The sequence below is a fragment of the Magnolia sinica genome, chromosome 12 (assembly GCF_029962835.1).
Source record: "Magnolia sinica isolate HGM2019 chromosome 12, MsV1, whole genome shotgun sequence".
In the NCBI taxonomy this organism is placed as follows: Eukaryota; Viridiplantae; Streptophyta; class Magnoliopsida; order Magnoliales; family Magnoliaceae; genus Magnolia; species Magnolia sinica.
The window spans coordinates 45,331,019-45,359,012 of record NC_080584.1 but is presented as its reverse complement, the minus strand read 5'-3'; the positions used below and the strand labels follow the sequence as shown (position 1 = coordinate 45,359,012).

The 27,994-nt window shown below is 39.4% G+C and overlaps 1 protein-coding gene across 2 annotated transcripts; it reads right to left on the bottom strand.

Annotated features, from left to right (window-relative positions):
• Positions 1-493: 493 nt before the first annotated feature.
• On the bottom strand, positions 494-27,458 carry LOC131221295 (uncharacterized). Of its 2 annotated transcripts, none has more exons than XM_058216504.1 (5): positions 26,972-27,458; positions 15,356-16,121; positions 15,002-15,263; positions 3,038-3,100; positions 494-643 (listed from the first exon to the last, which is right to left on the bottom strand). In XM_058216504.1, exons 1-5 carry the CDS (start codon positions 27,303-27,305, stop codon positions 497-499), a joined length of 1,572 nt encoding a protein of 523 aa, XP_058072487.1. In that variant the 5' UTR covers positions 27,306-27,458; the 3' UTR covers positions 494-496. The 2 variants fall into 2 exon arrangements, with proteins under 2 accessions (XP_058072487.1, XP_058072488.1); XM_058216505.1 differs by lacking the exon at positions 26,972-27,458 and adding an exon at positions 17,370-17,455.
• Between the last annotated feature and the right edge of the window lie 536 nt (positions 27,459-27,994).

Sequence of the window (27,994 nt, the reverse complement as noted above, 5' to 3'; positions counted from 1 at the left end):
AGAACTGTGACTGGCCTCACGAAAATCTCAAGCAATATGAATGCTAACAAGAAAGAGTCAAGTGCTCTCGGATTCAAGGCAGAAAACATAAGACCATACTGAGAGCATGACCGCAAGAGTCAAGTGCTCTCGGATTCACAACCACATTACAATTATACACTGTTTATTACAAGACTTACAACAACCCTCCCATTACGCAATCTTGAATAGCGGGCACATCTCTCCACACATGGTTTTAAGACTGGGATGAATCTCGTGCCACTGTTTGAATCAACTTGGACTTGGACCAGATCCAGTTCGACACCATGAATCACCCGGACGAGTCACCGCCGACCCAATCGAGTCAGACCAATTCACGGTCACCTCTGACTTGGGGCAAGTTGAGACTGACTTGGGGCAAGTTGAGATTCAACTCAAGACCAGATGAGTCCATCCGTGTCACTGAGCCTTTTAACCAAGCTCTCTCTCTCTCTCTCTCTCTCTCTCTCTCTCTCTCTCATCGTTTTGATCTCTTCTTGATACCAGTTTTATTTGATCGCATCTTGGAAGCAGCTTTATTTGAGCTCTTCTTGGATGCAGCTTTGTTTGAGTTCTTCTTGGATGCAGCTTTCTTTCTCGCCCTCTTGAATCCACCACCATTCTCCTGTTGGTAACAAAATATGCCAACCATATGCAGTATGCAACATCAGGCACAAACTGTTATCATCTTTGAGGAACCAAAAAATGCTCGGCCCAATATATCTACACTGTCCCCAAGGCCTCAATTTGCACAAGCAGGGCCCATGGTTTGGTGATAAAAACTACATGGTTTGGTTATATATATATATATAATGGATGGATGACCGATTCACCAAAAACATCCCTGTTGAAGCTGTTCTAACCTTTCAATTGCTGAGTAGCAAATAGAATATCAGAAAAGAAAATACAGAAAAGGTCATTTTTGGTGCATGGGCCACCAACGGTGGGGCACATAGCATCAAATTTTTGGATCCCTGATACATGTTCCTGCTAAACCCAAGCGGAATATGTATTCTCAGGCCAAGCATTGTAAAATACCTCATCATTTTTCACACAAACAAGTGTGCAATAATGTAATGAATTGGAATGGCTACATCACTCGAGTAGGTACATGCAAACCATGTTCCCAAGTGCATAGTACCTATTTTATAGGATTTGCGCTTATGCTTTGAATTTCGTATGATTTTGCATCTACTATATACAATATGTACGCATTATTCCTATTTTGTAGGATCTTATATTCATGGTTTAGAGAATATAAGGGCAGCTTGAATTTTTATTTTAGGAAAGTGATGAAGAGTGAGACAGATAGCGACTATACATGGACTAGCTACGTTCTATCATACGAAACTTTAGCATGATGGAAGCTTCCACAACCAATGATTCAGGGGTAACAATTTGTGTGAACAAAACAATTACAAGATAGTTTTCAATCCATTACAAAGATGTCCGAAGCACCACTTAGATACTACCGACTTGAATATGTGCGTGTGCGCCTACATGCATGTGTGCGTGACAGGCACACTACCATGGTTTTGAATACATATTATGTAACAGAAGTATCAGCCATTACATAACGCAATTGGTCACCCCCATTATGTGTTACAGTGGGGAACACGGTTCCATTAAGAGAAAATGGGCCATATTGGCTGATACAAGCAGATATGCCCCATATCAGCACCGATAAATGACTGTTACGGTGAAGACAAGCCGATACAGCCATAAAAGCCCCATTTTGAAATTTTTATTTTCAGTTTCTATGTTGTTTTTCCACTTCTTTCTTCATTTCAACCATGGACAAAGCTAATAGACCGGTAGGAAAATTGCCTTCCTAGTAGCTGTTTGGACAGTCTGGTTAGAAAGAAATAGTCGGTGTTTTGAGAACAAGTCTTCTCATTACAGTGGGGTCCTTTGTAAAGTTTTCCAGGGGCTTCAGGAGTGCGCTTCTTAAGCATCTGTAGGGTTGATTTAAAGAGTTCTGCCAGCTCTTTTGTATGGATGTTCTTTGGATTTTTATTTTTATTTTTTTCTATTTCTTTCCTTTTTTTTCTTTTTCCTGCTGTAGGTTTGTTCTGTTTTGGCTTTGCCTTTTCTGTTAAATATAATGTTCATCTTTCGAGACAAAACTTATAAACTAAGTTTAGACTAGATCTAGACCTATTTTGATATCAATACATACAATGTGAGTGGGATTCATTGAATAGAAGCGGAATGGACCACTTCGGGAAATATTAGAATAGGGGATAGACCATCATTTTTTTTTATTTTTTATTTTTTTTTTTGCATCTTATTTTTGTTGTATTCATATGTAATACAGCAAAACATGGTTGATTTGTGTTTGATTAGGACCTATTTGGTTGATTTTCAGCACATAAAGCTGACAAACAGCATTCTTATCAAAGAATGGTCTGCTATATGATCACATGTTTTTGTTTTAATGACAATAGGGTATCCCCGCCCCTTTTTAAGGCGAGACATGCACACAAAGGCTAGAACTTGATGTTTTACATTTTTCCTATTTTCCTATTTTTTCGGGATTTTTTTTTATGCTTAAATTTTTTTGGCAGATATGGGCACCTACCATCCAACACAGATCTGATACACCACATTCTATCATTTTTTGGGTCCTACACCCACCGATACTGATATTTAAAACCTCGCACACAGAAATATTCAATGTTACATGCATGCGCGCGAGTGCAAACACACACAGGAATTTCTATGGATCATGCAAGCATTACGATATTGGCGCCATTATATCATTCTGTGAAAATTTTCCTTCTCCAATCATGCGAAACTCAAATGCACATCATTTAATTAGAAGTTTTGTGTCAACATGGCTATAAAGAGCCATACGCATGAAAATTGATGATAGATACGCATGCGTGCGTGTCTATATATTTGGGGAAAAGAAAGCATGTATAGGTTGGTTACCATGTCATACAAAACCAAAAAGAAAGAAACAAGAGCAATACATTGGTGATGCACAAATATTTACATGCAACTTCAGTGAACTTACCTTTCTGTAATGCCTATAGGCTGTTCGCCCTGTCAACTCTTGTCCATTTTTAGTGAAATAAACCTGTAGAAGGTAAAAGTACAAGGTCAATATAACCAATCAAACCGATGCATGCACAGATCTTGAAGTGAATGCATGTAAGCAAACATGAACCTACCTGTCCATGCAGGGAAGCATGAAGACACCTGTTCATGCATGGAAGCAGGCATCCGCACCCAATAACAGACCAACGCATGCCCTACATGCATGTGTCTTCAAGCGCATGCATACACAAAGCCTCGGTGCATGCCAACCCACACATAGCTGACAAAGTGGTCACCTAGGCTCAACTGCTTTAATGCGAACAAGGAGTCTAGCACTTCACATGGACCTATCTAGGCATTAGGCACCATAGGTAGATCATAGATGCCCATGTTTCATGATTTACGGCTAGCCACAGTGGCATCACACACCACCACATGCACAAAACTAAAATCAACGCATCTACACTTAGAAAATGAGCTATATAACTTACATCTATGTAAATATATAACTAGTGGCTGCCACATTCCATGCACATGGAAAGAAGGGTAAGGATGGAGTCAATGGCATTAATTTGATTTCTAACTGTGGGGGCACTTTAGAAATAATCACATAGAATACCAATTTGCAGTTTAACAGGTGGGAGCATTCTTTCTTTTCTTTTCCTTTCCTTTTTTTTTCTTTTGTTTTTTTTTTTTTTTTTTTTAAGGAAACACTACCAGGGTTTGAACCCTGGATCACTCACACACACTACAATGTCTCCACCAACTCATGTGTAGATCCAAACTCCATATATGACGGGTAGTTGCCATTTTCAATGGGGAAACAGGTTTAAGTTGGAAACCTAATTAGTGCACAATTTTAGTACAACTAAAACAAATATTTTAGTAATTCTTTTCAACCCTATCAGCGTGCTTCTTTTATATATATATATATATATATATATATGGCACACATCATGGTGGGGCCCACACAGCTCTATATATATGTGTGTGTGTGTGTGTGTGTGTGTGTGTGTGTGTGTGTGTGTGTGTAGAGAGAGAGAGAGAGAGTAATGGTCTCCTGCAAACCATACCGCAAGGAATTTATGTGCGAGACTTCATGTAAGCCGTAAGATGAGGAGAGCAACTGGGATTCAATTGCATTGAGAGAGGGAGAGTCTTTAAAAAAAAGACTCTCCTAAACTCACGGAGAGACTCTTGGAATTGCAAGCAGATTTCACGCGAAAGCCTTTCGTCGGAAGATCCTGTGCAAGGATTCTGTGTGGGGCCCACTATGATGTTTGTGATAAATCCAACCCGTCCATCCGTTTTTCAAAATCATTTTAGGACATGCGACCAAAAATGAGGATCCAAAATTAAATGGGCCACATGAGAGGAAACAATGGGGATTTAGTGACCACCGTTGAAACATTCATATGGCTACAAAAGTTTTGTATCAGTTTATGTTCCTGGTTTTTTCATTTCATCTCAGTGAAAATGACATTATAAACGGTTTGGATGGAATATAAACATCAAGGTGGAGCCTACGAAGGTTTCGACGGTAAGCATTCCTTTCCCCACTGTTTCATCTCGTATGGCCCACTTGAATTTTGGATCCTCCTCATTTTTGGTATAATGTCATAAAATGATATCTAAAAACGAATGGACGGGTTGGATTTCACACAAAGATCACAGTGGGCCCCACGCAAGATCCTTCTGCGGATCTTTGTGGGAAAGGCTTTAGCAGGAAATCCGCATCCCAGGGTTTCGAAAATGGACTGGCTACTCCCCCGCCACCAGCCAATGGGGGGTGGTCGGTACTATGTGGGCCCCACCATGATGTATGTGTTTCATCTATGTCGTCCATCCGTTTTTCCATCTAATTTAAGGGTTTGAGCCCAAAATTGAAGCATATCCAAAGATAAAGTGGATCATGCGGGGGGAAAAAGTGAGGATAATGATTTCCACCGTTGAAACCTTATTAGGCCCCATAGTGATGTTTATTTGTCATCCAACCTGTTCATAAGATCATACAGATATGGATGAACGGAAAACAAAAATATAAGCTTGATCCAAAACTTATGTAGCCCCGAAGAAATTTTCAACAGTCATGTGGTGTGGTCCATTTGAACATTGTCTATACCTCATTTTTGGGATCAAGCCATAAAATTATTTGGGAAAATGGATGTACAGAGAAGACAAAATAAATAAATCATGGTGGACCTTACACAGTTTACTCAGTAAGCTAAGCAATCCCCTTCTGTCTAGGAGGGAAGTGGAATGGCTGGTATACCACACACTAGCTATATAGCTGGTGTAGATACGTGTTGCGGGAAGACAAGCGCCGACGCTCCTCGAGCTTCGAGTTGTACTAACGGTTCAAAGGAGATCAAAGTTACATTGGCCCACAATGATTTATTTATTATATCCACACCGTTCATCCATTTTTCGAGATCAATTTAGACCATTAAACAAAAAATGAATCATATCCAAAGCTCAAATGGACCACACCAAGAATAGCAGCGAGGATAATGATTTTCACCGTTAAAAAATTCGTAGGGCCTACCATAATGTTTGTTTTCCATCCAATCTATTAATAAGATCACAAATACATAGATGAAGAGGAAAAACAAATTTCATATTGATCAAAAACTTCTGTGGACCCCAAAAGGGTTTCAATGGTAGACATTCAATCCCCAACTGCTTTTTGTAGTGTGGTCCACTTGAACTTTATATCTATCTTATCTTTAGGCTCAAGCCTTAAGACGAGCATGCCAAATGGATGGACGTTTTGGATATAACATATACCTCATAATGGGACCCGCAGAACTTGTTGACATTAATGCACCAGCTATATAGCTGGTGTGTGGTACACCAGCCAATCCGCTTCCATCTCGGAGTGGGACGCGGATTACCTAATGAGAGGTTGAGTAGCTGAAGTGACGTCACGAAGTTCTGTGGGTCCCACCATGATGTATGTATTATATCCACACCGTCCATCCATTTTGAGAGATCATATTATGCAATTATCTAAAGAATGAGGCAGATCAAAAGCTCTAAGGGACCCCACCACAGAAAAAAGTGGGGAGAGTGATGCCCACGGTTAAAATCATCTTAAGGCCCACTGTACTGTTTATTTGACATCCAATTTGTTGATTAGGTCATACAGACCCATATGAAGGGAAAAAACAAAGATCAGCTTGATCCAAAACTTTTATGGCCCCTAAAAAAAATTTAATGGTTGACGTCCATTCAACACTGTTTCCAATAATGTGGTCCACTTGAGCTTGAGATATACCCCATTTTTGGTCTCATACCATAAAATGATCTAGAAAAACAGATAGATGGCATAGATGAAACACAGACATCATGGTGGGGCCCACATAGCACCGACCACCCCCATTGGCTGGTGGCGGGGGAGTAGCCAGTCCGTTTCCCAAACCCAGGGGGCATGGATTTCCTGCTAAAGCCTTTCCAATGAAAATCCCGCGGAAGGATTCTATGTGGGGGCCACTGTGATCTTTGTGTGAAATCCAACCTGTCCATTCATTTTTAGATATCATTTTAGGACATTATACCAAAAATGAGGAGGATCCAAAATTCAAGTGGGTCATACGAGATGAAACGATGGGGAAAGGAATGCTTACCGTTGAAACCTTCATAGGCTCCACGTTGGTGTTTATATTCCATCCAAACCGTTTATAATGTCATTTTCACTAAGATGAAATGAAAACACCAGGAACATAAACCGATACAAAACTTTTGTAGCCATATGAATGTTTCAACGGTGGTCACTAAATCTCCACTGTTTCCCCTCACGTGGCCCATTTAATTTTTGGATCCTCCTCATTTTTGGCCGCATGTCCTAAAATGATTTCGAAAAACAGATGGATGGGTTGGATTTATCACAAACATCATAGTGGGCCACACACAGAATCCTTGCACAGGATCTTCCAACGAAAGGCTTATGCGTGAAATCCACTTGCAATTCCAAGACTATCTATCTATCTATCTATCTATCTATCTATATATATATATATATATATATATATATATATATATATATATATATATGTGTGTGTGTGTGTGTGTGTGTGTGTGTGTGTGTTTGGGGGTAGCTTATTATCTCTCAAAATATATATATATATATTTTTTAAATAAAGTTGCTAATTTGTAACTCAATAAACAAGGAGCATTACCAAAACTAGTGGTCAAGATATACAAAACAGTTACATAATGACCATAAAAGGCGTTATGTAACAGTAAGGGCATGGAAAATTACGCAATACAGGATTGTAAACAAACCATTACGATACAGGCCTTAACGGACGTTAGCCCATTAAAGCCTTTTTCCTTTGGAAAGAATAAAATAAAATAAAATCCTATAGCAGCCCGTAACGGCCATTATGGGCCATTTTTTCCGATGACAGCCAGCATGCCCTGTAACGCATAAAAGTTCACACTTTTACCATTAAATTACAAACATGACAGCCATTATATGACCCTTTTTCAATACCTTGGTCATAAGGGTTCGTATCAAACATTTCAGACAATAACAGGCCCACAACAGTCCATTGCGCATATATGAGCCCATTTTCGGGGCAATTTTTCATTTCTCCACTATTTTTCCTTCTCTTTTTGACATTTTTTTCTTCTTGAGACTATGCTTAACCCACTTTAAACTAGATTGTGCATTTTTTTAAAATTAAAACACAAGATCAAAGCCATTTTTTAAGAATAAAAAATCCGGAGCCAAATTTGGGGGAAATCAAAAAAGGTAAAAATTCATTTTATTTTTTTTCTTTTTACTGTAAATGTATTGATTCAACATTATATAACCAAATTGACCAAATCTTGCTAGATTTGTGTTTGATTTGTCCATATTTGGATCATTTTTCTTTGTTTTGTATTTTTGCTGGTGTTTATATAAATTTCAACAATTTTCAAAAATATTTTTATTTTTTGTAAAATATTTGGAGCATAGATTGCTCAAATACATGTATGGAGTTTAGATCTACACACGCATGCACTAAATCAATGCTTTTCATATCTGTTTCTATCTTTTTGGTATTTTCGGTAATTCCAAGTATTTTTTGGAATGAATAGTGCAGATATTTTTTCTTTTCTTTTTTATCAAATTTCTTGAGGGGAATGATGTCGAATGCTTAAGGATATATGCATCAATGGGATGGATTCCATAGTTTGCATGAATTTCAGCCCATTTTGGGGGGCATTTTGAATGGTCCCAAGTCGGATTGATTCTATTCATCTGAATTTAATTTAATTTTTTCCTCAAATCTTGTGGGAAATGATGTCAAATGGTTAGAGATATGTGTTAGTGGGATGAGTTCCACAGATTGCATGAATTTCAAGACATTTTGAGGGCACTCGAGTGAATTGGCTTGACAATATTCATCCTAATTCAATTTTAAAACTTCTCAAATTTATACTAAAATATTGATGTTAGATATTTAGAATATTAAATATATGAATTTTGGAGTGAGTCTAAGCCTCTCGAGTTAATAATGTCATCAGCCGACCAGAGAGAGCATTTTTATCAATAATGGCCCGTTACGCCATCATAAACATGTTCAAAACCAAAAAAGAATTACATATGGAATCCTCTTATTTTTTCTGAATTTGTCTAAGACTTTTTCACAATTTTTCTTTTAAAAAAATCAACGGTTGTGGAGCCATAACAGTCCAATGACTAGCGATCATTGTTGTCATGTGCGATCGCACATTCGCATATGCAATCGCATATACGCACACTCAGCTAGAAATCGCATATGCGACAATGGCGTATGCGATTTCTGCACATATGCGATCACATATGCCACATATACGAGAATATGTGATCGCATATGCAATGTATGCAATCGCATACAGCATATGCAATCGCTTATTCGCCAATGGTCAGAAATCTGAGCGTTTTTTGACCGTTGGGAATTTTAAAATAAAATTTAAAAAAAAAAAAAAAAAACTGTATTTTTAGTCTATAAAAGGGCATTCAAAACACTCCTACATACACTCAAAGTTCAAACTCTCTCTCTATCTCTATTTTCTACTCTCTTACACTCTCTCTTACATAATTCCAAGGCCCAAGCTCCATCCATATTTCTTTCAAGTTTGAAGTTTCAATCAAGGGACAAAGATTCAAGAATCAAAAAAATAAAGCAAGCAAGATTCAAGATTACATTGAAATTGAACTCTCTTTCTAGTTTCTTCCAAGTTCTAAATATCATAATCATATTCATACACCCACCACTCTCTCTTTCTATCTCTCTTTCTTAAAGTTTATTTACATTCAATAGTCTAGAGACTCAACTTACAAGTTGCAAGTTAGTTTGCTATAGTTTGAGTTTCTTCCAAGTTCTAAGTTCTAACATTTTTTTTTTTTGTTACTTACAAGTTACAACGCAACTTACAAGTTACTTATGAGTTTGTCAAGTTACAAGTTACAAGTTATTACAAGTTAGTTACAACTTACAAGAGCACAACACAAGTCTTCAACATTCTCTAAAGACTCAAGACTCAAGTCAAAAGTGAAGACGAGAAGTGAAAATTTTGTGTTTTTGTAAATTTGTAATTGTGTGTAAACTCTCTCCCCTCTCTTTTACTACAATTGTAAGTGTGTAACTCTCTCTCTCTTTCTCCTTTTCTTTTCCTTCTCCCTTTCTACTACTAGTGTAAGTGTAAGCAGGTGTAACTCTCTCTTTCCCTCTCTCTCTCTCTTTCTCCTTCTCTCTCTCTCTCTTTCTCATTTTCTTTTCCCTCCCTTTCTACTACTAGTGTAAGTGTCAATCTCTCTCTCTCTCTCTCTCATCTCTTTAGTCACTTGACTCTTTAGTCTTTACTTTAGTTTTTACTTTTTAGTACTAGTTTAAAACTTACAATCAATACACACACCAACATAATGTCTTCCTCCTTGAAACCCAAGTCGAATGACTCAGGTTGGAAGTACGCACACTATCTAGGGGTGCACTGCACAAGGTTCGGTTCAGTCCGGTTATGGGGTGAAACCGGAACCAAACCATTCCTTACAGTTCCAGGATTTTCGGAACCGGAACCGGAACCGGACCGTTAGCACCCTGGAACCGGACTGTGAAAACCGGTTCGGTTCCAGATCGGTTCCACGGTTCTAAGCTTTTTATAATCCGGCCCAATTGCATGTTCTATTTTATAATTTAGCCCATGTCCATTCGTGTTGTGATCCACTTGATGAATGATTTAGATACTGTATATGGTGTGAAAAAATACATTTATGAAAACAAGCAAAGAGTGCATTGTAAACCATAAATCATGAGTCAAATATACAACTAAAATATATTGTAAACTCACGGTTCCAGGTTCGGTTCCAAGTTCGGTTCCACAGATCGGATCCACAATTCAGATTCACGGTTCGGATCCATGGTTCGGATCACGGTTCAATTCGGTTCTACATACCCCCAAACCAGAACCGAACCGAACTAAATGGTTCTTTAATTTTTGGAATCGGAATCGGAACCGGTGCACTCTGGAACCGGACCAAACCAGACCGTTTGGTCGGTTCCGATCCGGTTCCACGGTTCTACCGGTTCGATGTGCAACCCTAACACTATCGTAGTGCTTCGGATAAGACTCACATAGTATATGAGTTATGTGGGTATGTGGGTTCCGGTGGCATTGCGCGACACAAACAACACCTTTCACATTTACCGGGATCAAATGCAAAAGCATGCGACAAAATTACTCCAAAAATCCGAGGGTAGATCATGGAGTATATGGTTAAACAATCAAGAAAGAGATGTGATAGTGCCCTACACAACGAGGAATATATGGAACAAGACGCATATAAAGATATAAACGTAATTAATGTAGATGAAGCTAGTCACACTCTTCCTACTTCGACAGGCCGGTCTAGACTACAACCACAACCAACGGTCTCGAAAAGAGCACGAGGGCATGGGCCCATGGATAGATGGTGCAGACCACATCCCTAGGATGTGGTCGACCAAAGGAGTCGGGGCAAAGGGTCAGCTCAAACAACTTTAGAAAACCGGTATAAACAAAAAGATAGAAAAATCACTATTCAATATATTGCTAAGTGTTTTACCAAATCGGCATTGCTTTCAATGCCGTTAAATCGAGAAGCTTCAAAATTATGGTTGAGGCTATAGGTCAATTTGGACATGGGCTTAAACCTCCTTCATATCATGAAATGAGGAAGACATGCCTGAAACCAAAGTTGATATTACACGATCCTTTATAACTGAATATAAGAAACCGTGGAAAACATATGGGTGTTTACTCATGGTCATGGTGTGCCGTAAAGGCCATTACGTAAAGGTAACGATGGCAACCATTATGCGTTACGGGGTCGTAACAGCCGTAACAACGATTATGGAAAAAATGACCCATAATTGCCGTTAATGGCACGTTACATCCCCTATAAAGGTCATAACAACCCCGTAATGGTCTATTACGGGGCATATACAAGTTTTTCATACTTCTTAATCAACATTATGAAGCAGATACAGGTTTTTCGAGGTTTTTTCCAATAATTTTTTTTTTTTTTTTTAAAAGACCGTAATGGCCGTTACGGGGCCGTAACAGCTGTTATGCCCCGTATCGTAAAGGTAACGGTTGTGGCCGTTACAACCACCGTTACCGTTATGGAACACCTTGCTCATGGTCGATGAATGGACCGATAGATCCGGTCGGTCTCTCATTAACTTTCTGATAAATTGTCTAGCTGGGACAATGTTCTTAAAGTCTGTGGATGTATCGGGTCATTCGCATACTGGAGAATACTTGTTTAGCTCACTAGATAATGTAGTTGAGGAAATAGGTGAGGAACACATTATACAAGTAATTACAGACAACACATCATCATATGTAATGGTCAGTCGTCTTCTTATGGAGAAGAGGCGTCATTTATTTTGGACCACATGTGCGGCCCATTGCGTTGATCTTATGTTAAAAGATATAGGTAAGTTATTTATAAATATGATTGCAAGGGCTAGAAGAATCACGGTCTTTATGTACAAACATGCCCTTCTTCTCAGTTGAATGAGAAAACACATTGGGGGTAATTTGTTATGTCTAGCAATCACCCGTTTCGCTACAACCTTTTTAACACTATAAATATTACATGCAAAAAAAAATTAGAACTTAAAAGCTTTGTAGTGTCGGCCGATTTTACAAGTGGGCCTTGGTCAAAGAAGGCTGAAGGGAAACAGGTTCAACAAACAATCTTTTCGTAAAGTTTTTGGACACAAGTGGTAAAGGCACTAAAAGCATCCGAGCCCTTAGTCACTGTGTTGCAATTGATGGATGGAGATGACAAGCCTGCAATGGGTTACATATATGATGCGATGGAGAGGGCGAGAAATAAGATCATGAACCATTTTAACTATAGAGATCGTGATTACAAGCCAATTATAGATATTATAGATAGAAGATGGGGCAGCCAAATGTCATCTCCATTGTATTTGGCTGCTTACATCCTTAACCCAGACTGTTTATTCACTTATGTTAATCCAGCAGAATCACTATGCATATGGTTGGATTTATTGATGTTTTGGAAAGAATGATTCCAGATAGAGAAAAACAGGACAAGATCTCAACTTTACTTAACTTCTATACAAAGAGCGAAGGCATATTCTCAAGGGATATCGTCATCAAGCATCGAACAATGAAATTACCAAGTACTATGAATGTCAGTCTTACAAATAGTTTTTTACAACGTAATCTACAAAGTGACTCTAACCTACGTAAACTGTTTTTCTCAGCTAACTGGTGGGCTGCCTATGGAGTGGACCTGAACAGGAAGGATTCAGCTCTAAAGAAGCTGGCTATGAGGATTCTTAGACTCACGTGTTCTGCCAGTGGTTGCGAGCGCAATTGGAGCACGTTCAAGGCAGTAAGTTTAGTAATTGTAAACTTCAATTTTTTAGTGTAAGGCGTAAGCTAAATTAATTACCTAAATAGTTAATATCAAATGCGCTTTCTTTCATGCAGATTCATACCAAGAAAAGGAATCGCCTTGAGCAAAAAAAGCTCAACGACTTGGTTTTCATCCCATGCAATCAAAAATTGCGAGAACAATTCCAAACTAGGAAAGAAAAGCCTGGTATCTTTAACCCTATCTGCTTAGACGAGTTAGATGCAGATAACGAGTGGCTTATAGAGACAGAGAACCCGGTATTTGCTGGAAATGACCTGACATGGACGCAAGTTGAAGATGTCGTATACGAATCGACACGCGGAGAAGGTACCACTCAAAGGCTAAGGATGGGGGGAGCCGGCGGGCAAGTAGTAGCAGTCAACCCGTTAAAGAGATTGGGGAGATAGAAGGAGAAGATGATAATAATCAAGATGAAAATCCACCATTGGATGTTAATGGAGTTTTAGTACATACAGATGATGAAGAAATAAAAGAAAAAGTATATATGGAAGAAGGAGATGACTCGGATGATGGTGATGATGATGACGATGGTGGTGGTGATCAAATGCCACAATGGCAAATAGATCAATGTATATAGTAGATGATTAGATCAATAATAAATAAATAGCTTCTTTATTTTGTTTACTTACTAAGTGTGTTGATTGTTGAATGTTGAATCGTTGATTGATATTTGTTAACTATATTGTCGAATGTTGATGACTTAATATTTAATTCATTGTTTAATTGGTTTTATTTTACTTAATTTATTTATTAATTATTTATCTATTAAATTAGGAAAGTTCCCCCTACTTTCTTATATTTTATTCATTTTTTTCTTATTTTCCCCCTATTTTTCTGTTTTTTTGTTTAATTTTTCAAAAAAATTTAAAATATATATATATATATATATATATGCAACCGCATATGCGCACAGGCATATGCAATTGCCACGATCGCATATGCGATTTGACAACAGTGCTGGCAATAACTGTCACTAAATACCTTGAAAGTGGTGAAAAAACTACATGACTTCACAACTCCACAACCAATCTCCTTGTAGTAGTAAGGATATAAATGTACAAATACATATTTGTATAAGACATCTTACACACATATTTTTGGATTTCTAACACACTAATAAACTCATTTTTCCTCTAGATTAGAGTTAGACGGTAAACAGCATCAATTGTAACTCCCTTCCTCAGTGTGTGCACAAGCACATGTGTTTTGTGTTTGCACGTGTCCTTTTTTCCCTTTCAGTCTGTTAGCCATGTGGTTACCTGTGTAGAGCACAAGATCCTCCATATTTCAAAATCTTGGTATAAGGATATGACAAGCATCCAATAAAAGCGTCTGATATGTTTTCCGTTTTTTCCTTTTCTTTTTCTTTTTCTGTAATTTACTAAAAGGGTTAGATTTGTAATATCAACAAAAACATGAGGTCAAGGTTGTCCAATCGATCCAATATCAAGTGCATGCTCCATCTACAATGGGCCCATGATTTGGATGGTTTCCATTTCCAAACTCCCAGAGAATACCAAATAAATATTTTATACAAAGCTTTTGGTGCATGTTTGGATTGTGGGAAAAGAAAAGAAAACTCAAAAGGATTTTCCATCATTCTTTCCCGTTGTTTGGAGAGCTAAAGAAATAGCAATCATTAGTCTTTTCCAAAGTCAAATTATCATGCACAAGATACGAGGTGAAAATTGTGAGAGAAATTTGAGATTTTCACTTGCTATCCAAACAAGACCCCCAAAAATCAATTCCATGGGAATCCATGTTTCAATAGTGCTCATGGAATTCATGGGTATCTGTCATTGAATAATAATTATACATTTCTTTTCCCACAATCCAATCATAAGAAAGAACTTCAGTTAAATGGTGCCCCATTGCAGATGACAACAGGCTCATGCTTGGAGTTTAATGGGGCATGCAAAGCAAGAATGCATTTGATAAGCAGGAAACAGAAGTTCAGATTTGAATCACAAGAAGTCTGCATTCTAAAAGTCAGTATATAGTGCTCCTATTTACCTTTCTTCCATCCTGGCCTGTATACCAGTGACCAGCACCAGCAGAACAGCCATCTGCACGAACTCGCTTTTTGCCAGCATGCCTCGGGATGGCACCCCAGCTTTTGGGGTTCACCCAATTCCCAGAAGGTTGTGGGGCCTCTTCAAAATTTGAATTATTCAAATTGTTATTCTTTTTTGAGCTTTCTTTAAGGCCCCTGTTCACAGTTCCATTAACTTGACTAGGATATTGGGTTGGAGTATCTCTCTGGCCAAATTGACCCCTATAATGACAACATATACAATGTTAAAAGCTGGACAAGCACAAAAGAAAGAGATTCAATAATAACAGGAGAAATGATCCGAGTTGAATTACATGTAATCAATAGCTGCTGTTTCAGAATGCTGGTTTCTTCCCTGGCTTGTAGCACCAATTGGAAAAAAGTAACACAAACGATCCCGGACTAATCTCTGAATCCTTGGATCATTGTGGTGAAAATATCTGTAAGCAGGTGGAAGCAGATTTGGAAGGCTCCCGCAGTGGTCCACATCTTCACGGAAGTTGTTTTTCTGAAAACAAAGTTTGGCTTCATCCAAGTTATAGTTCGAAGCAAGTGACGTAGTACTACTCATACCAATATCTTCCTTTGTACCCGGACCAACATTCACATATTTCATAGACCTGAAATACTCTTCGCAGAACTCATCCAGAGCAGGTGTGGCCAATTTTATGTTTTTCTTCGGAGTGAAATCTTTCCAAAAGTCATCAGTTTGCGGCATGTTCGAGGAGATCTTTGCTTTCTTCTGTTGATTTCCAATTACATATTGGGCAGGGTCATACTGCCTGCCTTTTGCAGATGCACCAACCCTTTTAACATCTTTAGGTTGGTCATTGATGGACGAAGGATCATCACAATCAGAATCCAGTAAATGGATTTTTCTGAGAGGGCTGATAGTTAATTTTGGAAATATCCACTGGCTGCTACTTGCCTCGAAGTTTCTGCTGGTTGAAGCATTAGAAGCTGGTCTGTTTTTCTTGTCATTCAACTTACTTGCAGATTGACTAGACTGGACCTTCTGACCATGCAGTGAAAACTTTGAACTGCTACATGCAGAACGGTTTTGCATAGATGAGTTTTCATCTGCCATCACAAAAGTAGCTCTTGATGAATAATAGTCAAAGAAAAGGCAAAAGCCTGTACCTCTGAGACTCTTTATGGACGCAGTGTTAAACTAGTTAGCAATAATTAGCTCAACAAAGTAGAAATGACTAGGTTGTATTTACCTTACCATTCATATAGAGAAACTGGGTATGAATCTGCAATTACATCAATTCAAGTTGCACTTGAAAGGAATGCAACTGAAATCTGAGGGTACTTCATTAATACTAGAAAATGCGATTACAGTTTAGCCATTGCCTCTTGACCGAACTGGATATTTGCAATTAATTACAGTCGTTCATCCAAGTTTCCGAAAGCAGTTTTAGGGCCTGTTTCATGACTTCCAACTTTCTTGGGTTTTTAAGCAGGAAGGACTCGATCCATAAATATAGGCATTTGGTTTATTGAAATGTCCCAGGTGGGAGCAGAGGCAACATCAGAACTTAGTAGGGAACCTTTTCAAATTGGCTTCATTTCATCTTTCTGCCCAACAGGAAATATCCCATATTCCTGTTCAATAAGAACCAGCATCAAAACAGGACAGTGAAGCACCTCATATCTAGCGCATACCATGAAGTTGTAGTACCCCCACTCTGTCATCTACTCATTCCTAGAGAACGACACTACTATGCTCAGACTAGGACATGTGGCACATACAACTAAGTATACATGTAACATAGTACAGTTATATAACCAAAATTTGCTGCGCTTCGTAAACTAAATGATGAATGTTATTATTTTAAAGGCGTTTTTACAAACCTACTTTTCCTGTGGCCCTTTTAATCATAAATTACTCCCTCCCTCCCTCGTAGTAAAGAAACTGATTCATTCCCTCTGTGGCTTCAAGGTTTGTTATGATACATCCAGTGTTCGAGTTGTCAATATCGCTTCAAGTTTCACTAGCCAGAGATAAAAGATACAATATCGTTATCGCCGATAACCGGAAATGGGGGAGAAACAAGGGAAACATGGGTGAAATGGGGAAATTTTTCAGTAAAACTTTAGAAGATGCCTAAATACAAATATTTGCATATTTAGGAATTTAATTTTAAAAAAAAAATGCAAAAAAGAATGCATACATTTAAGTTCCATTTAATTGGGGCTAAAAGCATATTATATCATAAGAAATCACTCCAATGGTAACAAAAATGAGTTATATAATATAAATATTATGCAACTACCATACAATAACTAAGACATGTAAAAATAAATGAAACTCAAAAAACACACCTGTCTGGCATTGCTTAACATGTTGACAGTATTGTTCGCAAGTCATCCTTTGCTCCTACCAATCCATACAACCAACCATCACATCCATCCATCCATCCAACCATCACATCCACACTAGGTACCTAATTTGGACAATTCGATTTCACTACTCGTATACCACGTCTACAAATTCTAAGAAATTTCTGTGTTAGCATATCATCCATTACACTTTACCAGAGTATCAAAGTTTGGCCTAAAGGACATGCAAGATGCTACCCCACCAGACATGAATTGCCTGCTCTGTGGGCCCCACCATGATGTATGTGTTTTATCCACACCATCCATCCATTTTTCCAACTCGTTTTAGGACATGAGGCAAAAAATGAGGCAAATCTAAATCTCATTTGGACCACACCACAAGAAACAGTGGTGATTAAGCGTCCACTATTAAAATCTTCTCATGAGCCATAAAAGTTTTGGATCAAGCTAATATTTTTGTTCTCTCTTTATCCAGGTGTGTCTGACCTAATCAACAGGTTGGATGGTAAATAAACATTATATTAGGCCCCATGAAGTTTTTAATGGTGGGAATTCAATCACCACCATTTTCTTGAGGTGTCCACTTGAGATTTGGATCTACCTCATTTTTTGGGCTAATAGCCTGAAATAATGATCGAAAATGGATGGATGGTGTAGAAATAACATATACATTATTTCAAGGCCCACAGAGCAACATCCAACAAGGGCGTCGCCACTAGCAACGTCAATATGCAATCGGTGTCCCTTACATGTGTGCTTACTGAGAGCACCAATTTAGTGGGACCCTGATCGTAGGGCACACCTCGATGCATGCATTGTACATCCACACCATCCATCTGTTTTGACAATTTATTTCAAGGTATGGTCCCAAAAATGAAGCAGATACAAATTTCAGGTGGACCACATAACAAGAAACAGTGGTCATTGAACACCCACCACTAAAAACTTCATAGGGTCCACCGTAATGTTTATTGACCATCCAACCTATTAATAAGGTCACACAAACTTGGATGAAAGGAAAAAAAAAAAAAAAACAAATATCAGCTTGATCCAAAACTTTTGTGGCCAACAAAAAGTTTTTAATGGTCAATAATCATTGTTTCCTATGGTGTAGACCATGCAATCCACGTAAAATTTGTATTTGCTTAATTTTTGTGACCATGCCTTAAAATAAGCTAACAAAACAGATGAACGGCGTGGATATACAATGCATACATTAAGGTGGGCCCTACGATCAAGGTTCCGCCCACATCCCATGTTCCACTATCACACTCGCTTATGCAACCCTAGAAATTTTGTGCATGCAGATTGTTGCACAAACTTCTTGCAATATGAAACTTTATGGGGCCCATCGTGATGTTTGTGAGACAATCCAGCCCATCCATCCGTTTTGACAGATCATCTTAGGAGATGGGCCCAATAATTAGGCAGATCCAAAATTCAAGTGGGCAGCCGAATGATAGCAAACAGTTAGGATTGAACGTCCACTATCGAAATATTTGTGGGGCCACAGAAGTTTCTGAGCAGGCTAATATTTTTGTGTTTTCAGTTCATCCCAGTAAAGATGACCTTATGAATGGTTTGGATCACATATGAACATCACGGCGAAGCCCAGGGAGGTTTCAATGATAGGCATATCCCTACCCACTTTTTCCTATCATGCAGCCCACCTGAATTTTGGAATGCCTCATTTTTGGGGTCCATATCCTAACATGCTCAGGCAAAAGGGATGAATGAGTGGATTTCTAACAAACATCACGATGGACCCCACAGCCCCACCTAGCTTCCCGTTGCAAGAAGTTCTTGCGAAAGTCTTTCACATGTGGCCCTGAACCACTGATGTGGGTGGACTTGGCCGTGAGCCCATCTCAATGTATGTATTGTATTATATATGCCGTCCATTCATTTTGATAGCTCATTTTAGGGGATGGGTCAAAAAATGAAACAAATCCTAATCTCAGGTAGACCACTTACCACACAACAAACGGTGGCCATCAACCATTAAAAAAAATTTGTGGGCTAGAAAAATTTTGGATCAAGTCGATATTTGTGTTTTCCCTTCATCCAGGTCTGTGTAACCATATGAACAATTTAAATCCCTAGGAGGTTTTTAATGGTGGGTATTCAATCACCACTTTTTCATGTGGTGTGGTCCACCTGAGATCAGGATTTGCTTCGTTTTTCAACCCATTCCCTAAAATAACATGGCAAAACGAATGGATTGCATAGACATACAAAGCACACATTAAGGTGGGCCCCACAAAGTACATGCATCGTACAGTTGCGAGGCCGCAACTTAAGTCATGTTGTAAACAATAAGGGAAGAACTGATTTCTTTTAACCCTAAAATCCCCGTTTGCGTCCATAAAAAATAAAATAAAATAAAATAAAAAACCCCCGATTTTTTTCTACCCTAAAAATCACGATTCGAAGCATCTTCAAGCACAAAATGCCGATTCTTTTCAGGAAAATGGTATGGGAGGAATTTTCGACAGAAAATCCCAACAAGATTAGAAAAAGCTCGCCTAAGCCCATGGATTTTTGGGGTTATTTCATAATTTTGAAGACAGTCAATCAGCAATTCAATCATCAAAAGAGGTATTTCTAGTTTTGATTTTTATTTTATTTTTCAATATTTACGATAGTGGCTGTTGAAGGAAGGAAAAGTGATCTCTAGTTCTAGACTAGAGGACTGTTGAGCTTGCTCACAGTCTTGCATTTGTGATCTCTAGCATCTGGTTAGAGGATTGTTGGATCTTTCCCACAATCTCTTTCTTTTCTTATTGATTTATTTGCTTTTCCCTTTCGGGTTTGCATCATATTGGTATCAGAGCAAGTTCTGCTCTTGGGAAAACTAGAAGGCAATTTTTTCTTCATCTCATTCTAACCTTTCATCCACCCGTCATCTCTCTTTTCTTTCCTATTTTTTTCCCCATCTCAAAATCACCAAACCCTAACTCTACAAAAAAAAAAAAAAAGAAAAAAACTTCCAACCCTACCACATCATTACCCTTCCTCTCTTTCCTTAAGAGAGAGAGAGAGAGAGAGAGAAGAAAAATATTTTATTTTGCTTGCTTACCAAAGCCCGTTGTCTTATGCGCCACACTAGAAGAGGGACGATTTACAATCCTGAGATGGCCACACAACCTTGCAACGAGTAGTCAATTTGATCACAAAAGGGATGGATGACCTAGAGGCCCGTTCCATAGCCAAAATGAATGTTTTAGAAGGACGTATTCTTATTCTCGAAAGTAAAGCAGGGGAATCAATCCAAACCGCCGAATATCTATAGATGACCTTGATGGAGAATTGGAATCTGAAAATGTTGACTCAAGGCATCCTGCTCGGAATGGTAATTTCCAAGATGAACAATATGAGTCTGGCTACAGGGCCCAACAACATCGCTATGCGCAACCAAGAGCCAGAGGGATGAACAACCTCTGACGAAGGTTGTTCTTCCCTACAGGGCCTGCCAAACATCTATAAATAACCTTGATGGAGAATTGGAGTCCGAAAATGTTGACTCAAGACATCCTGCTGGGAATGGTAATTTCCAAGATGAAGAATATGAGCCTGGCTACGGGGCCCGACAACATCGCTATGCGCAACCAAGAGCCAGAGGGATGAACAACCTCTGACAAGATCATCCGATTTATCCTGAAGGAGGAAGGAATATTTACACTTCGGATCCTGCAAAGCATATCAAGATTGATATTCTAGATTACGATGGTAATTTGGATCCCAAAGTGTTCAATGACTGGCAAAAGTTGGAGCGACATTTCCGTTGGTACAAAATGGAAGAAGTCGTCAAGTTGCGTTTCGCTACCTTAAAACTTAAAGGCGTAGCTCAAGACTGGTGGTACGTCATCGAAGAAGATCTACAACAGTGTGGCCTTCCTCCCGTAAGCAATTGGGAGGAAATGAAAGCAAGAATGAAGTGAAGGTTCCTACCGCTAGTTTAAGAGGAGACCTCTTTTCAAGAGCTCCTCACACTTCGGCAGGACAATCTGACCGTGGAGGAGTACACATAGCGTTATTATGACTTAGTCATTCGATGCCGCTCAACAGAAACTAGAAGACAACAAGTGGCGCATTATTGTAATGGGCCACGGTTCGAGATTCAAAGAGAGTTGGTAATTGTTCGGCTCAACAGCATAGATGAGGCGTATCAAATGCCCGAAAAGTGCAGGACCAGAAGTTGATGATAAGGCGCAGTAACCTTCAAGGCGAGGGTTATGCATCCACTCGTTCCACTACTAGTGGCTCCACTTCCTGCCCACAACCATTCGTGCCCCGCACTAACTTACCTCGGGATTACAAAATCGGTCAGAACTCTGCCCAATCTGCTTCCAATCCTCTTCCCCGAAACAGTGATACCAAGGGAAAGTCTGTTGCAGTAACGCAAGGGAGGTTGACCAACAATTGCTTTAAGTGTGGTGGTCATGGACATTACGTGTGACTAAGTGTCCCTCTCGCAATGTCCAATTTTGCGAGACAAAAGACTTCATTGCAAAACAAGCGGAAGATGAACACGCAAATGATCCAGAAGATGATGAGTAGGAACTTGAGGAAAGCCTCGACGGCCTAAATCAAAACAAGTTATCATTGGTGGTCAGAAGGATTTTAACAGCACCAAAGGAGGACACCCAAGAAGATTGGCTGCGAACGAATATTTCTATACACGAGTATCGTGTGGTGGAAAGGCTGTCAAGGTCATTATTGACGAAGGTAGCAGCATAAACGTGGTCAAAGCATGGTGGACAAGTTGAAACTGAGACCTCAAACACATCCCAAGCCATACAAGATTGCATGGGTGAATGAGAATGACACATTCATCCCTGCGACTAAGAGGTATTTAGTCAACTTCTCTCTGGGTTATTATGAAGAATCGCTTTGGTGCGACATCATATATTACTAGGGTGCCCGTGGATATATGACAGGGATGTAACTCACAAGGGTCAAAAGAACACATACAGCTTTATATACCAAGGAAAGCCCATTACTCTTAACCCTATGAAAGATGATGAACTTGAAGAGGCAAAGTTGGCTTCCACAATGTTGAGCATGGCCCGATTCATGGAGGAGAGTCATGAACGTGGAATCATGTATGCTCTAGTAGGATGCAATATCGATCCAGTCGATAATGTTGTTGTTCAATCACCCGAGATTCTGGACATTCTATCCCAATTTCAGGATTTGGTCCCTGATGAACTACCAAGTGAGCTTCCACCCATGCATGTCATTTAGCATGCTATTGATTTGGTACCTAGAGCGTCATTAACAAATCTTCCAGCATATCGAATGAATCCGAAAAAGCATGCAAAGCTTCATCGACAAGTGGAAGAATTGTTAACAAAGGGGTTCATTCATGATAGTCTCAGCCCGTGTGTTGTGACAGCGTTGCTGACAACAAAGAAGGATGGTAGTTGGCGAATGTGTGTTGATAGTCGCACCATCAACAAGATAACAATAAAGGATCGCTTTCACATTTCGTGCCTAGATAACATGCTGGACATGTTGGCAAATGCTACAATTTTTTCGAAGATTGATTTGCGAAGCAAGTACAATCAGATAAGAATTCGTCCTGGCGATGAATGGAAAATTGCTTTCAAGACAGGATGGATTGTATGAATGGCTAGTTATGCCATTCGGCTTGACGAACGCACCTAACACATTCATGTAGGTGATGACACAAATTCAACAGTCATTCATTGGCAAGTTTGTCGTCGTATACTTCAATGACATCCTCATTTATAGTCATTCACGAATAGATCATCTAGACTATCTTCGCCAAGTGACGAGAGTACTACACTATGAGAAACTCTACATTAATTTGAAGAAGTGTACCTTCATGAGTTCTAGTGTGGTCTTTCTCGAGTTCGTCGTTTCAGCAGAGGGCGTAAAGGCCGATTCACAAAAGATAAGGGCTATTGTTGAATGGTCTACTCCCGTAAACATTCATGAGGTTCGTAGTTTTCATGGGCTTGCGACATTTTATCGAAGGTTTATTCAAAACTTTAGTTCCATCATGGCGCCAATTACTGAATGTATGAAGTCCAGTCCATTTGAGTGGACTAAAGCAGCAACAAAGGCATTTCAAGAAATCAAGCAGAAAAATGAAAGAGGCTCCAGTTCTTAGACTTCCTGATTTTGAAAAAGTGTTTGAAGTTGCCTATGACGCATCGCACATAGGCATAGGAGGTGTTCTTAGCCAAGAAGGACATCCGGTGGCCTTTTTTAGTAAGAAACTCAATGAGGCACGAAAGAAGTATTTTACTTAGGATGTTGAGTTTTATGCTATTGTACAAGCTCTGAAGCATTGGCATCATTACCTCATTCATCGAGAGTTTGTGCTCTATTCTGATCACGAGGCATTACGTTATTTGAATTCTCAAAAGAAGTTGAGTGTTACGCATGCTAAGTGCAGTGCTTATCTTCTAGAGTTCACATTCAACCTAAAACATCGCACCGATATTGAAAATAAGGTAGCAGACGCCCTCAGCCAAAAGTCACACCTTTTGTCTACCTTATCAATTTCCGTTGTTGGACTTGAAAAACTTAAATGGGACTATGCCACAAATGATGATTTTGGAAAGGTATTTTCAACACTCATTTCCAGTGCAAGCACCGGGTACCCAAGGTATAGCTTGCACAATGGGTACTTATTCTGCGACATGAGGTTGTGTCTTCCTAAGAGTTCCTTGCGAGAGCTTGTTATACTAGAGCTTCATTCAAGACAGGAGGCCTAGGTGGTCACTTTGGTATCGATAAAACGACAGCTCTGGTATCGATAAAACGACAGCTCTGGTTGAAGATAGTTTTTACTGGCCAGGTTTAAAGGAAGACGTTGGGATCGTTGTTCGTCAATATCGAGCGTGTCAGCTTGGTAAATGTAGTAAGCAGAATACTGGTCTTTATACGCCATTACCAGTGCCAGATGCTCCATGGGAAGACATCAGAATGGATTTCGTCTTGGGATTGCCTAAGACTCAACGTGGCTATGACTCTACTTATGTTGTGGTTGACAGGTTTTCAAAGATAGCTCATTTCATCCCTTGTCAGAAGACATCAGATGCCATGCACATCACCAATGTTTTCTTTAAAAAGGTGGTTCATCTACATGGTGTTCCCAAAACCATTGTATCTGATCGTGACGTCAAGTTTATGAGCTACTTCTGGTGCACCTTGTGGTCTAAGATAGGAACTAAGTTGAAATTCTCAAGTGCTTCTCATCCACAAACAAATGGGCAAACTGAAGTCATAAACCATAGCCTTGGGAATCTACTTCGATGTCTGGTTGGCAATCATATAAGCTCATGGGACATCGTGTTACCACAAGTTGAGTTCGCTTATAATAGTTCTATGAACCGCACTACGGGACTCTCTCTCCTTTTGAAATTGCGACCGTGACAACCTATCGATTTAGTCCCACTTCCTAGTGTTGACTCGATCGAGCCAAGACGCTGAAGCTTTTGCACAGCATGTTAAGGAGATACATGAAGAAGTTAGGCAAAAGATCACCCTTAGTAAAGAAAATTACAAGGGATATGCAAATGTTCGACGACGTTTTGCACAATTCCAAGAAGGAGATAAAGTCATAGTGCAACTTAAGCCTAAGCGGTTTCCAGCGGGCTCTTATGCAAAGCTCCACTCCAGAAAGGCAGGTCCTTACCATATTTTTAAGAAGCTATTAAGAAGCTAGCTGATAATGCATACCTAATCAAGCTGCCACCTGAAATGAAGATCAGCCCCATTTTTAATGTGGAAGACCTTACAGTTTATCTTGGACATCATACAAATGAGAGCACGGAAGAACGGGCTATCCAAATACATGAGGTACCACGCCAGCTCGAAGAAATCATTGAGGACGTGTTGGATGATCAGATAGTTTCACACGCCAAGGGGAATATTATAAGTTTCTTGTCAAATGGAAGGATTAACCAAGGTCCGACAGCACATGGATTTCAGCAGAGGATTTCAGGCGCATCAACCCAGAACTCTATGAGTAAAGTGCCATTAACTCGACGGAGCCGAGTTTTTTCAAGCCGGGGGGAATTGATGCAATCGTCCCACATCCCACACGTGCACGCTCCGCAGGTATGTACAAGAAAAGGACCACCTTCCTTTTTTAGCCATCATCACTTTCCATTTTTTTCAAATCTCTAAATTAGGAAATCTGCTCTTTCTTTCATCTCTTTATTTTTTTTATTTTTTTTAAAGCAACTGAAACTTCATTAGGAAAAGTGGAGAAACAACAAAGGGAAAGAAACAAAGGGAAAACAGAAGAAAAGAAAAGAAAGGGAAGAAGGGCAACGCTGCTGAGATAGCAGATAGCCCCTAACAGCCTAGAAAAGTAAATATTGATCATCTCTTTATATTTTAGGCAGGGAATAATTTTAAATATTTTCTTATCTAAGTATCTTCTTATTTTAGGCATTTTCTTAATTATAGAATGCTTTGTTACTTAGGTGCTTTCTTATTTCATAGATTTTTAGATTTCATACCATTTATTACAGATTGTAAGGTTGATTATAAACAGGACCTATGTCCTATGGAATAAGACAAGTTGATCAATATTCTCTTTATGAATTTTTCTTCTTTTCTCTACGGTGGCTGTTAAAGGGAGGAAAAGTGATCTTTAGTTCTAGACTAGAGGACTGTTGAGCTTACTCACAGTCTTGCATTTGTAATCTCTAGCATCCGGATAGAGGATTGTTGGATCTTTCCCACAATCTTTCTTTTCTTATTGATTTATTTGCTTTTTTATGCAACCAAATGGCCACATGTGCCGATTGATCAAGATTCGAAGAAAATGCCCGCATCTTATACGAGCACACTTCACACGTGTGTACAAGAAGAGGACCACCTTCCTTTTTTAGCCCGTCATCACTTCCCATTTCTTTTAAATTTCTAGATAAGGAAATCTGCTCTTTATTTCATATCTTTATGTTAGGCATAGAATAATTTTAAATATATTCTTATCTAAGTATCTTCTTATTTTAGTCATTTTCTTAATTAGAATGCTTTGTTATTTAGGTGCTTTCCTATTTCATAGATTTTTACATTCCATATCTTTTATTACAGATAACAAAGTTGATTATAAATAGGACCTATGGCCTATGGAATAAGACAAGCTTATTAATATTCTCTTTATTAAATTTTCTTATTCTCTACGGTGCTGTTGAGGGGGGGGGGGGCGGTTGTGATCTCTAGTTCTAGACTAAAGGACTGTTGAGCTTGCTCACGTCTTGCATTCATGATCTCTAGCATTTGGCTAGAGGATTGTTGGGTCTTTTTCCAGCAATCTCTTTTTCTTATTGATTTATTTGCTTTCCCTTTCGGGTTTGCATCACTTTTCCCTTTCGGGTTTGCATCAACTGTTGGCCCATTCAGTCAACAGCAGTGCCCATCCGTTTGCTGAATTCATGGGATTTTTGCACCATCAGGCAAGCACAGCAGGACTCGCTCGATGAACAAATCTGATCAATGAAGATATGTCAACGCACAACAGAAAGGCCCTTAGGTTTACAAATACCAGCAGTTGCACCATCTACCATATAAAACGTAAAAGCTCTAATCCTTACCTCTCCATCGATCTTCCTCCGAAGAAAACTCATCGGTGCTGTCGTCGACGTTCAGTGGCAGCTCTAAAGACTCTGGCCGACCGAACGCAGAAGAGGAAGGGGTCTTCAGTGGGCCCCGCCTGAGGCGCTTGAGGACGAGAGGAGGAGGATCGGGATCTAGGGTTCCTACCAAGTGGAAATCGTCGCCGTCGTCGTTGCATCGGGAGGTGCGGAAGGTTGTTTCATTGATTGGAGGTATTGGAGCTGATTGGGGGAGAGATTCTTCGACGGGGTGATCTGAATCGAGATCGAGATCAAGACCGAGAGAGAAAGAAGGAGCTTCGAAATCGGCCATGGAAATGCAGAGATAGATTTGAAGAAATTGAGACGGAGAAAGGAGTTCCTTCGTGCCCTTTTTTGCCGTTTAGGCTAGAATGAGCGGGCCAGGTCTTGCAGGTGAAAAAATTACGGAGGGTACCGTCCTGTTTAAGGACGCGGATTTCATGCGAAAGGCAGGAAGTTCCTGCGTTGCCATACATGGAGTCCACCATGATGTTTCTGAAAAAACCACCCCGTCCATCCGTTTTTTTAGATCCTTTTGGTACATGAGACGAGGTGGATCCAAAACTAAGCGAGCCGTACGAGAGGAAACAGTGGAGATTCAGTGACCACCGTTTAATCGTATGTATGGCCACAAAATTTTAGTATAAGGCTAATAGTCATCAAGATGGAGCCCAGGAAGGTTTCAACGGTGGAAACTCTTTCTGCAGTTTTCATTCTTGTATGGCTACTTTGAGTTTTGGATACACCTAATTTTTAGTCTCATGTCTTAAAACAATCTGAAAAAACGTATGGACGGATTGGATTTTTCAGAAACATTATGGTGGGTGCCACGTAGCATTCCAACGCAGGAAACACATAAGCTGTGGGACCACCATGTTGTATGATAAATCCACGCCGTCCATCAGGCGGTAACAGTTATTTGAAATGTAAATACAGAATATCAAGCTGATAAAACAGGACGCGGCTTTGGTGGATCAATGA

Excerpts from the sequence above, each read along its gene's own strand:
- LOC131221295 (XM_058216504.1), bottom strand. The coding sequence starts at position 27,305 with ATGGCCGATTTCGAAGCTCCTTCTTTCTCTCTCGGTCTTGATCTCGAT. Across the intron at positions 15,264-15,355 it reads ACAGCAGCTATTGATTACAT|GGGTCAATTTGGCCAGAGAG; the intron begins GTAATTCAACTC and ends TTGTCATTATAG. Across the intron at positions 644-3,037 it reads CCTATAGGCATTACAGAAAG|GAGAATGGTGGTGGATTCAA; the intron begins GTAAGTTCACTG and ends TGTTACCAACAG.